The sequence below is a fragment of the Gadus chalcogrammus genome, chromosome 10, assembly GCF_026213295.1.
Source record: "Gadus chalcogrammus isolate NIFS_2021 chromosome 10, NIFS_Gcha_1.0, whole genome shotgun sequence".
In the NCBI taxonomy this organism is placed as follows: domain Eukaryota; kingdom Metazoa; phylum Chordata; class Actinopteri; order Gadiformes; family Gadidae; genus Gadus; species Gadus chalcogrammus.
Window position 1 is genome coordinate 22,102,176 of NC_079421.1, and position 12,500 is coordinate 22,114,675.

The following is a 12,500-nucleotide window of genomic DNA, read 5'->3' on the forward strand; positions in this document are numbered from 1 at the left end:
CCCCCCTGGCGTCCGCCCAGGAGCTCTCCGCCCCCGCGACGGGGTCTCTGCGTTCGCATGCTCTGCAGCCCCCCACGTCACAGACGAGTACACACACAATGCAAACAACATGCAACGGGGAATGGGGAGGCGGCCCGCAACACACACACACACACACACACACACACACGAGGCAACGCACACACGAGGCAACGCACACGAGGAGGGAAGCAATGATGCGAAAGCAGCGCAACAAAACCTACGCGGCCGTGTTCAAGCATGCAGCCCACACTCATGTTCTCTCCTTCCATCTTTAGCTCGGGCGCTGAGCCCCAGCGGCTGTGTGGCGTGCAGAAGGACCGCACATCCACATCCGTCCGGATAGCCTCTGAGGCTCCGGCTAGCTGGAGCCCGGCGTTTTTGACTGTAATTACCCCAAATGAGCGACACAACCGTGCTTTATGCTTCGCCTTTCTAGAAACATCCATGTCTTTCTTCAGACATGGACATGTACACACAGCGGTTGGTGTGTCGAATGGAAGTTGCCGTGTGGAACACACTCGTCCAGCCCCAACCAGGTGTATTCCACAGATGCCAACTGGCGGGCATCTGGGGAAGATGTTTTGCTTTGTTCTCCTTTCCTTTTCAGCGTTTACAAATTAACATTCATTAAGACCGTGTAAGACCACCTTGTCTGGAATCGTGACGTTTAACACTGCTTTCTGCCACCACCTCCATTACTTACCAGGATGCCATTATGGTCTTATCTCGCTGGGCTTTTCTTTTAACATTTCAGTGGGCAGACAGTAGCAATTTACTTTGTCATTTTTCTTTTGTTTTGTGTCTCGCAATTAAAACAACTTTAACTGTCACCAACAAGTGATTTACCGAAGGCTGCATGGGGTCAAAAAATAACGGAATATTTTAATTCTCTCTCTCTCTCTCTCTCTCTCTCTCTCTCTCTCTCTCTCTCTCTCTCTCTCTCTCTCTATCTCTCTCTCTCTCTCTCTCTCTCTCGCTCACCCCCTATATCTTTCTTGTTCTCCTTCCCTGCTGTCTGAGCTGAACATTTAAAACCGGAGACAGGGAAATATCTTCAGAGTCAGACAGAGGACAGGCAATAAATTGCAGATAAGCGCTCCTTAGATTTGAGGTGGCTACACTGCGACGAGCAAATCAATGGCAATTAAAACACCCAGCGGGAGAACTGACACACAGCATTAGAGGCCCCCACGTGGGTGGATCTCCACATTAATCTTTCCTTTTCATCCATTGCAGACGCTGTCACCTTCAAACCGTTTTTTAGTCCCATATTATCGAAACGTGGCTATGTCACATTATTGCCGTTGTTCCCCTTCGTGATGTATCCCCGTAGAAACAGGTACGACATCAGAACTGTTGCCTACATGACACAGGGGTGGTTTGGTGTAGAAGTGAGCAGATCGTGATCACGTGTTCACCAAACGAGTCCAGCCTGAATCTCCCTCTAATGGCTCACGGCTCACTCCGAGATGGGTTGAGTCAGCCAACACCAAGGCCCTGCTTGCTGTGTGGAACCGAGTCCATAGTGGAGGAATTCACAGATCTAATTTTATATTTGATATATATTTATATATATTAAACTAAATTATGAGGCGATAGGAATCCAATCTATATGTAAATGTATAGGAAAATACAACATATGGTGGAATCAAAGGCTAGTGCGGATGTTCACAATGAACAGAACCGAACTTTCACTATCTAAGTTCTGGAAACAAACCTGTGCTTGACTATTATTTTCATGTTTCGTTTTTAAATAAGGGGAAACTGGCAATAGTCAATACAATTTAAGAAAGTGAATAAAATAATTACCACGACCGCAGGTCGTTCAAGACTTTTGTTTTAGAATTTTTTGCCATTTATTTGACTTTTCGTGATTTCGCCTATTTATTTGTATATTATATATATATATATTATCTATATATATATATATATATATATATATATATATATATATATATTTATTTATTTATAGCCTATGCTAGCAGCAGGTTATATTTTTGGCAGTATATTTCCCCCCCTACACTTCAATTCTTCAACTACTTTTCTTAGTAGCAGTATAAAAATAAACATTATCTTTCAAATGTTTGAAGGTAAGCAAGCCATGATAATAAAATATGAACTGTTAATCTAGACAAGCAGCCATGACAAATACTTTAAATAATATATATGTAAGACTAATAATGAACCAGTTAGCACCTAATTGGCCGGCAGCACACCCACTAATTGGACATGACAGTTGGAACGAGTATTTATGGGCCAATTGGTTGCAATTGAAAGATCGAATCAATCAATGTAATCTGCAAAACAAAGCGCACTGCCTCTTCAGACGCAAAACGATTTAAGCCCAATTTAACAGAGGCATCTGCACTGTAGTCCATATCGACGACTCACTTTGGGCCCCCTCATGCACTACTACGACAGAAGCGATGCACAACTAGTCAAGTGCTCTTTCTCTATCTTGCTCTCTCTCTCTCTCTCTCTCTCTCTCTCTCTCTCTCTCTCTCTCTCTCTCTCTCTCTCTCTCTCTCTCTCTCTCTCTCTCTCTCTCTCTCTCTCTCTGTCTGTCCCTCTCTCTCTCTCTCTCTCTTGAGCTCGCCTGCACTACAGTGAGCAGAGAAAGACACGCAAGCACACACACCCACACGCATACACGCATACACGCACGCGCACACACACACACACACACACACACACACACACACACACACACACACACACACACACACACACACACACACACACACACACACACACACACACACACACACACACACACACACACACACAGGTCTGCTAGTTTGAATGTAGGAGCATAAGGCAGCCATCGTAGGGACAGAGACACAGATTAGAGAGGAGGAGTTGTCGGTACCTGCAGTTGTACGTTCGGATCTCCTTGTTATCCCGCTTGCACTTGACCGCAACAAAGATCATGGTGACAAACAAGATAGCGGCGATGGAGCCCAGGGCGATGATGAAGATCAGAGACAGGTTTACGGGTCCGATAGATTCCTGGGTCTTCTCGTCCGTTGACAGGTACACCACGATGTAGGCCGAAGCAGACAGCGAGGGCTTCCCGTGGTCCCGGGCCACCACCGTGATCTCGTACGTGGACTTGGCCCCCTCCCCGAACATCCGCGTGGAGCGCACCTCCCCGTTCACCTGGTCGATCTCGAAGAAGGCCCGGTCGCCCTCCGAGATGGTGTAGGTCAGCCGTCCGTTCTCCCCCTCGTCGTAGTCGTCCGCCTTCACCTGAGTCACCATGAAGCCCACCCCCGCATTCCTGGGGACAGACACCTCGGCGGTGCCGTTGACCAGCGGGGGTTGGGTCACCACGGGTGTGTTGTCGTTGACGTCCAGCACCACGATGCGCACGGTGGCGTTACTGGACAGCGAGGGGTCCCCGTTGTCCCGGGCCAGCACTTTGAAGTCGAAGGTCCTCATGTACTCGTGGTCAAAGGACCTCATGGAGAAGATGCGCCCCGACGGGTTGATGCTGACGTAGGTGTTGATGTCCATGCGCTTGATCTCCCCGGGCACGATGGAGTAGGACACGGTGCCGTTCATGCCCAGATCTGGGTCCTCGGCGGAGACCGCCAGTAAACACGAGCCGGGGAGGTTGTTCTCCATCACCATCTCCTGGTAGTGGGGCTTCAGGAAGTGTGGGGGGTTGTCGTTCTCATCGGTGACTTTCACCACCAGGGACTTGGTGGCGCGTAGAGGCGGGGTGCCGCTGTCCTCGGCCTGGATGGTGAGGTTGTACGTGTCCCTCTGCTCCCGGTCCAGCCGACCGTCCACCAGGATTGTGGAGAAGCTCTCGTACTCCTGCAGCCTGAAGGGCACGTTGCCCTGGAGCCGGCACTGCACCTTGCCGTTGGCCCCTGCGTCCTTATCGGACACCCGCACCAGGGCGATCACGTAGCCGCGGGCCGCGTTCTCGCTCACCTCCACCAACTCCGTGTTCAGGGACAGCAGGTTGATGATGGGCGGGTTGTCGTTTGTATCCATCACGTTCACGGTGACCTTACAGTGCGCCGGGATGGAGTTGGGGCCCAGGTCTTTGGCCTGCACGTCGAGCTCGTAGATCTGCGCGTTCTCGTAGTCCAGCTCCCCGTGGACCGTGATGACACCTGTCCGAGAGTCAATTTTGAACACCTCCCTCGTTTTTTCCGTGACGTAACTGTTAAAGGAGTACGCCACTTCTCCGTTGGTCCCTTCGTCGGGATCCGTGGCGTTCAGGTCTATGACCAGCGTGTTGCCCGGGGAGTTCTCCATCACGCTGACGGTGTACACCGACTCGTCGAACACGGGGTTGTTGTCGTTGGAGTCGGTGACTTTGATGTTGAGCTGCACCGCGCCTATCTTTGGCGGGTCTCCTCCGTCCTCTGCGCTGATCTCGTACGAGTAGTGGGACTGGGTCTCCCTGTCCAGCGACTTCAGCACCACCAGTTCGGCGATCTTGGAGCCGTCCCCCCTGGTCTTTATCTCCAGACCAAAGAGCTCATTCGGGGTGATGGAGTATGACTGAACACCGAATACTCCCGAATCCGGATCGCTTGCCCCCTCTAGAGGGAACCGGGTACCGGGGGAGGCGTTCTCGGAGATCTCAATGTCAATGTGGCTCGTGGGGAACCGGGGTGCGTTGTCGTTCAAATCCTCAATTTCAACTTTGATAACGCAAATCTCCATGGAGTTTGACATCACCTCCAGGGAAATGACACATTTGGGGTTCTGTCGACACACTACATCCCTGTCGATTTTCATCTGGGTGGTGAGGATGCCCGCCGGACTCAGTTCCACCCAGCGGGGCTCCGAGTTAGAAATCACCCGTAAATAGGGGGGCTGCGGTGCGATCTGGAACCCCTGCTTCTGTGCGTCCTTTGTTACGTTCCCAATCACCGACCCCGGCTTCATCTCTTCGTTTATTCCGTATTTCAGATTGATCACTGCGTCGCTCCCGACCAAAAACAGGAGGATAACCAAAACAATGTTTATTAATTCCATCTCCCTGGATTGCATTGTACCTGTTGAGTTTCTCTTGAGACGCACCGTAAGATGGTTACGCACGCGATTGCATGTCACACACACAAAATAGGCAAAAATGTTCCCACTTACTCAACTCATTGAAATGTCCGATGAAATGTGGAGCGGACGTTCCTTCAGAAAACCATCGTGGAGATAATTCTCAGGAAAGTGATTCATTCTACTTTTGGGGGGCAGAGCGTATCCTTTGGTCCACTGCGGAGGAGAGAAACACACCGGGGAGGAGAGGCACGGTGGAGCATAGCGAGGGTCCTCAGAGAAGAGGTTCACCCGTGGAAAGACGCTCGGCTCCTGTGAAGCCACAAAGCAGGGTCAGGCGCCACTCGGACGATAACATGTCCATGTTAGGGGCGCGTAAAATGAATAAGACAAAAAAAAGGAAAGAAATTCCTATGGAGGAATAGAGGCAAAATGAACGGTCCTCCGATGTTTGGGGAAAAAAATTCGATCAAATGTCCGTGTCAAAGTCTCCCCGATGCCAGGAGCATTTTTAGTCGCATTTTGCACACAACATGCAGTGGGGATGTTAGAAGAGCTGACGAGAGATACTCCTCCGTTCTCCCTCGCGTTCGATTAAAAAGGAAATCTCAGAAATCATCTGCCACCGCGGAATTATTCAGCATCTTAAGTCCCGGTGCTCTGAGAACACAGGTGCTGCAGGAATATCTCGACCACAGCTCAGCTCCGCGGTGATCTTCTCCTTGCCGACGCGGATTCGCTCTCCTCTCCAGACTTTTGAAGTCTTCACGCGTTTACTTCCCAATTAAGTTCCTCCGCTCCCGGGATCGGGAACACTGGCTACACACACAACTCGGTAGTCCTTCCTCGGTAGAAAAATCCACGGAAAATATTTGAAACCACGCACAAGAGTAGAGGCAAAAAAAGACACGAGCCTACAGCCTCGACATAATTTCATGCGTAATAATAATAATCACAGCGCAGGGGGAACCGAAAAGCGTCCCGCCAGATTGAGGCAAAAAAAGGTCCACCCGGTGCCAAACGGCTGCGTATAGTTGACTCCGACACGCGCTCCTCTCGCATCACTGGCGCACACTGGCGAGCACACAGCTCAGCTCCCCGCCGTCTCGGAACCCGCACCCCCCTCAGCCAATCAGGGCTCACACGGGAGGGTTGGATTTGCTGGTGGGCGGGGTAAAGCAGAGCAAAGCACTGAAACTTGCCTTGGCCGACTGACTACCTGTGCTGCTTCTGCAGTCAGGGCGTCTGAATGCAATTAATCCTGTTGGCTACAGGCTGTGTGTGTGTGTGTCTCTCTGGGTCCTCACTGTGTGTGTGTGTGTGTGTGTGTGTGTGTGTGTGTGTGTGTGTGTGTGTGTGTGTGTGTGTGTGTGTGTGTGTGTGTGTGTGTGTGTGTGTGTGTGTGTGTGTGTGTGTGTGTGTTTTCTCACCTAAACATGAGAATTATTTAATACAGTATCCGAGGTGCGTTGCTCAGAGTGTGTTGACGCTTACATGCGTGTGTGTAGGCTAGTTGTTGAGTATGTTGAAAGTTTGGTTCTATGTTTATGGAGGAAGCGCATCGTGACGTCACATCACCACGACCGCCTCCACGTCACAGAACTACAGGAGCATTATAGGCATGTCGTGGGACGTGATGGTGTTTGGTATCGCCGACACAAACACCCAAGATGCATTATGAGGCACCAGCCCCTATAGACGAGGACGACAGGTAGAAACTCATGGCCGCACTGATACTGGGATAGCTACACTGATACTGGGATAGCTACACGGATACTGGGATAGCCACACTGCTACTGGGATAGCCACACTGCTAATGGGATAGCCACAACGTCAACGTTTATTTCAAAAATATACATTACTAAAATACATAACCTCACAAACCCCGGTAGAAGGCCTACGGCTACTAACCAAACAGGGGCCACGCGTATTCAAAGCGTTCCTATTGAGTTGATATCCCCGACCGCTCGGCCGTGCGTCTGCAGCCCGCGTTCAGGTCCAATAGCGTCAGAACCATTACGCACGGCCCAATAACGCGCTCAACTCCTACCGGGGGCACGCAGCGGTTCTGAAGACCCAACCCCACAACTATGACTGATACACACGTTTATTTTATTATACGTTATTAATCAGCCTTTTATTATTTTGAAGGCAGTTGAGGTTAGGGTTACCTGATTGTAGGCTACCCGATGATTTAACATGGGTTTATGTTTGGGTGTCCCCCATCCCTTCCTCTCCGTCTCGCTCCGAGTTTCTGTCTGCCTAACTGTCTCTCTCAATAAATATGCATGACTCCAATGTAATTACGCACGCTTTTGATGACAGCCTATAGCACCAATCATTCAACACTAAGCCAATACAGCAAATCAAACGATCAATATTGATGTGGTGGGCCACTGCGACTGCAATCATGAGGAACTACTATTAGCATGATCAATTAAACGTTTCGGATGACGTTTACCTCTAACATACAAGCCCTAGGCTGTTCGATGAAAAAACGAGAAATCAAGAATGATGAAATGTAGGCCCATCTCCCATTTGTATTAGGGTGGAAACAGTTTTCTTTAAAGGAGTCGGCCCTCACTCACTGGTTCCACTCACTCAAAGCCAGCATTTCCTTCATGCCCTGGCTGTCTCTCCCTCTCCACCCCGCCCTGCCTCTCACAGAGCGAACCTCGCTTCAATCGCATCCTTTCGAGGAAGTCGGTTTTAAAGTCACAAGGGTGACACCTAGCGTCAGGTCGCAATCTCACCCGATTCCTAAAGTGGTCTTGAAGATAAGATACACGGAGGAGATTTATTTTGAATGTATTAAAAGAATGATTTTTTATCACAAGACTTGTCGTCCCAAAATATGTTGTCCCAGTGTTTAGACATTTTAATAGTTAAGATATTGGAACCACGAGACCGTCATAAACCGAGTTCTGAGTAAAAAAAACATCTACTCCTAATATTAAAATGCACCAAGCTCTCCACAAATTAATATATTTAATATGATAATGAATTACAAATTTTATCCAAAAAATTCTCTTCAATTATAAATGCGAATGTGTTGGGTGCAATCAGTTATTAAAATACAGTAAAGTGGGGAATTTCAATAATTATTATTTCTTCCAAACCCACTTCTTGCTATTAACAGAGAACCTTGATCACGGGGCATCTTTTGCTTTTCATTCAATACAACTCACATTCCTTTACAGAAACAGAAAGCAGCCGTATGTCATAGCACTATTAGCCATACTGGATGGCCTACTTCTTGCTCCAGATACGTCCTCTTGACAAAGACAAGAACATCGGACTCAGAGATGAGTCAAAGTTCAACCTAAGACTCCACTTCTATTGATCTCTGGGATGGACCTCTTCCAGATGGTTGTGCTGCAGAGTTACGGTGATAGAAGTGCAGAACTTTACCCCTTAAAGGTCTGGATAGTCTGCCATAAACAAGGCACCATGGAGCCACAGTTTAACGGTAGTCTGCCCCAGCAGGGGGGCATATCGTAGTTATGCTGGATGTAATGCTCCTGCCCTAGCATGCTTCCGGCTGTAAATGTTTCTGGGTGTGCTTGAGTATTGATTTTGTCAGAATAAGTCTTGCGTTCTAAGTGCTTGTGGGGAAGGCTGTCTGTTTGTTGGGCTTCTGATTTAGATTTTTGATGCTGCCCACCGTTTGAGTATCGGAGAACGAGAGAAAGGTTGCCTCCACTCGTGGCTGAACAGTAGTGTACTGGTAAACATTGTCTTAGAAGGGGTCAACATAACTATGTTGCAGTGTGCGACGTTTTGGACTAAAGTCCTTTATTTTTCAGCATAAGAAACAGTTGTGAAGAACTTTTATTATTTATTGTGAAACATTAAGCTCCATAACTTTTACAACTGCTTAACACAAGCATATGAAATGAATGCGAAGGCAAAACCACAACGATGATGTGATCTGGATAATGTTTTCGTTTGCCAACCTTTAGTATTTAGTTGAAGGTTTCAGTTGAATAAAGGCTTTCTCTTCAATTATCCTGAAAAGAAGTTGACTCACTCGTAAGTCCGCGAGACATTTCAAGACTTCTGGTACGTTCAGATGCTTTCTACCATTTCACTTCCATGGCCATCATTTATTTAAACGCATCGCACAACGATATATAAACAACAAACTACTGAATGAACCTACGTCGTCGCATCGCTGGCTCGTTTTTCAGAGACAATAGGAGCCTACTCCCACCAACCCACCACTAACATGAACACATTAAAATAATGATAACACGTTGACGTATGCAGACACACGGCACCCTTCGCTGCATGCAGACATTTCTTAAACATTACCGCGCCTCAAAACATAAAACGAAGAAGCCGAAGCTGTTAAGGGCCGCGATGCTCTCCCGTCCTCCACTGCGTCTTTGAGCATATTTATACGGCGGCTCGAACCGGCGCGGTTCAAAGTACACACAGACTGACTGATTTAATTTCACGTCACTTCTTTTCCTCCCCTGCCCCACTGTTGATATCACTGCTGCTTTGCATGGAAAGTAGTCTGCCCCCCCCACACCCCCCACGTCCTTCCCTGACAGATGCTGGTGTTATGGGCCCCCACCCCCCCACCCCCCGTGCCCCCCCGCCCATGCTGGAACGCGGCCCACCGGCCTACAGGAGCGGCCGGGAGACAGCAGAGGCCAAAGCGAGCCACGGTGACACGCAACGAGCGTGTGATGGCGATGTGCTCTGAAAGACGACCTCATTATGGGAGTCCTCATGCGTGTAACGTCGCCAACCAAGACCTCCGACAACAACAACAACAACAACAACAAAAGGAGATGGACTCCTACTGGTTGACTTCCTCCTGCTAGAGGCAGAGGGAGGGGGGGAGGGAGGGAGGGAGGGAGGGAGGAAGGGAGAGAGGAGGGAGGAAGGAAGGATGGAGGTGGGGAGGGAGGAAGGGAAGGAGGGAGGATGGATGGAGGGAGGGAGGGAGGGAGTGAGGGAGGATTGAACTGAGGAGAGGACAGGCTTAATGTACGGTCCTCGCATCAATGACAGCACGCCCTCTGCTCTGTTCCACCCCCGGCCTGTCCATCAGACATCAATTATCACCCCGCCCTCACTCTGCCTGGAGGGGGCGGAGTCTTCCTAGAGGGGGCGGAGCCTTTAGTCGACGGCTCACTCTATCCTCCGGAGTCGCGTTGAAGCAGAGTTTGAACCAGTTTGAACCAGTTTTGACAGTTTTGGTTTTGGGTTGGACCACGGTGGAGTGGTAGCCTGGCACCGCCCACCTACCTACTTCCACTCAATTTTCATTTCACTTCAGTACTATGTCTGGGTCTGCTTAATGTAAATGCGTTCCATGGAAACCAGATTTCTGGCGGTCCAATCAGCGAACAGAGGGAGTGGCTGAGAACGATGACGTCTACGTTGCGCGGCAGTTTCAGTTGTAGTCAGAGGAAGACAATGGAGAAGGATACGAGAGAAGCTATTCGGTCTGTTGTTTGATTTTCCAGCTGGCTCCGTTAGTGAAGGAGCCGGTCCCGTCGCATGACATACGTCACGACCAAACGCTATGCGATTGGTTATGGCAGATCCAGAGTGGCACTGGGCAGATCCAATCATTTTAAAACTTCCACAGACACCCGCCTCCAAGTGAGTGAACGTTTGTCAATTGAGCAGTCCCAGACCTTCTGTGCAAATGAAATGAAGTACGATGGTCTGGTAGGACCAGGCTAGTGGAGTGGTGCGTCTCTGGGCTGAACGCCCCCCCCCCGCCCCTCCATCTTCCAGGACCGCCTCTTCCCTTCGTGGGAAGAACAACGAGTGTGTGTGTGGCGAATTTTGTTTGTAGTTTTTTGTCTGAGCGAAGGATTCCAAGAGAAAGATTTCTCCCCCTTAGTTGCTAGGGACGATGAGCCGAGTGGCTTCACTGGGCCTCGTTTGCATTTTGCACATGTTGCAGAGATTTATGGAAAGCAAGTATCTCCCTCCTCCAGAAGGGAGCTCTTAAAAGGACTCTGTTCTTCCCCGACTCCTTTCTCCACATGGGCGGCTGGCGCAGGGAGAGTGGAGGGGAGATAGTGAACGACAAATGGGGGAAAACGATCGCTCAAACCCCCCGTTTGAAGGGGTTTGACGGCCGAGAACCGTGATGGGTCATCCAACGCTCGCCGTGATCCGATATGCAGTTTGTAAGTATTTAATAGGCGATCAATAATTGGTAGCCTCAATGACACGTTTGTTTTATAAAAAAAAAAACGTAGACACACACACAAAGAATGTTTGTTCTTTGTGTTCATAATTATTCAGTGATGAATGATGGTCATTAATAACAGCTTGGGTGTACAGTACTCAACCAGTCCAGCTCTTTACATGTACGATCAACTGCTTTAAAAAGACAAAAGGGAAATTGTTTCAATGTTTAAAGAGAGAGACTTGGTTGGCAGTTGAGAAAGTTCCCTGCTGTTCTTTAAGGAGCCCATTTTGAATGTGTTGAAAGGTAATATTCCAAGTGAAACGTTAGATTTTCTAACCCGATTCACAGGTAAAAAATAAAGACCGCACAATTGAACAGGGGGGGGGGGGGGTCGGGTGGGGGGGGGGGGGGGGGGGGGGGGGGGGTTGGCTTGAACAAGTTTAAAGTCGGTTCTGTTAATATGACTAATCACACAAAAATCTTAAATCTCAGGTTTTGAATGTCAACCTAATGATAATATAGTACTCATTCCTTTAACATTTCTTATTTGTGCCATGGAGTTTATTGATTCAACGTTTTTCCTTTGTTACTTCGGAATGGGAGGATAGTTTCTTTCCACACTTGACTTGATATTTAGCATTCCGTCCCCGCGCTCGAGCGATACGGCGATCGCTGCAATCATGGAGACACAATACTGTTCCAGAGATTTGATTTTTATCTGATTACCCGCATGCAGGAAAATCAGCCTCCTTTGTCGGGAGTCCGACCGCGTTTCTTTTAGACGTAAAGTCACACACACAATACAGACGGGCCGGGCGGGAATAGAGAGATAGAGGGAGTGTGTGCATGTGTGTGTGTGCGTGTGTGTGTGTGTGTGTGTGTGTGTGTGTGTGTGTGCGGGGGAAGAGGAGGAGATGCTCACCTGGTGTTCGGTCAATTAGGCGCACCGGGGCGCATGTGCTTATTCAACGTCAAGCCTGATAAATAGTCCCAACATGGCCGACGCAACAGCTGAGAGCCCCGCGAACAAGACCTGGGCGGGGCCTCTTGTTAGACACCTGATAACCATCTCTCCTGAACACACTGCGTGTCCCCCCCCCCCTTCAGACACTCCTCTCATTGGGAGTGTATACAGCTGTTTCCTAGTTAAGACTAATGAGTGCCTCTGCAGCAAAATTGAATCCCCTCCTCATTCCAATGTTCAGGTATGGTGACGGGGTTGTGGTTTGTGGCTGTAGTTCGGTACCGAAGTTTTGATCGCACACACAAACATGCACACACGCACGCAAAACAC

The 12,500-nt window shown here is 49.1% G+C and overlaps 1 protein-coding gene across 6 annotated transcripts in view; it reads right to left on the reverse strand.

The window, feature by feature from the left end:
• pcdh19 (protocadherin 19) overlaps positions 1-6,117 on the reverse strand; it is a 59,913-nt gene extending 53,796 nt beyond the window's left edge. For all 6 annotated transcript variants that reach the window (XM_056600196.1, XM_056600194.1, XM_056600193.1 and 3 more), the window contains exon 1: positions 2,891-6,117. In XM_056600196.1, coding sequence (XP_056456171.1) covers positions 2,891-5,037 — 2,147 coding nt within the window. In that variant the 5' untranslated portion in view covers positions 5,038-6,117. The remainder of the gene's footprint in view (positions 1-2,890) is intronic.
• Between the last annotated feature and the right edge of the window lie 6,383 nt (positions 6,118-12,500).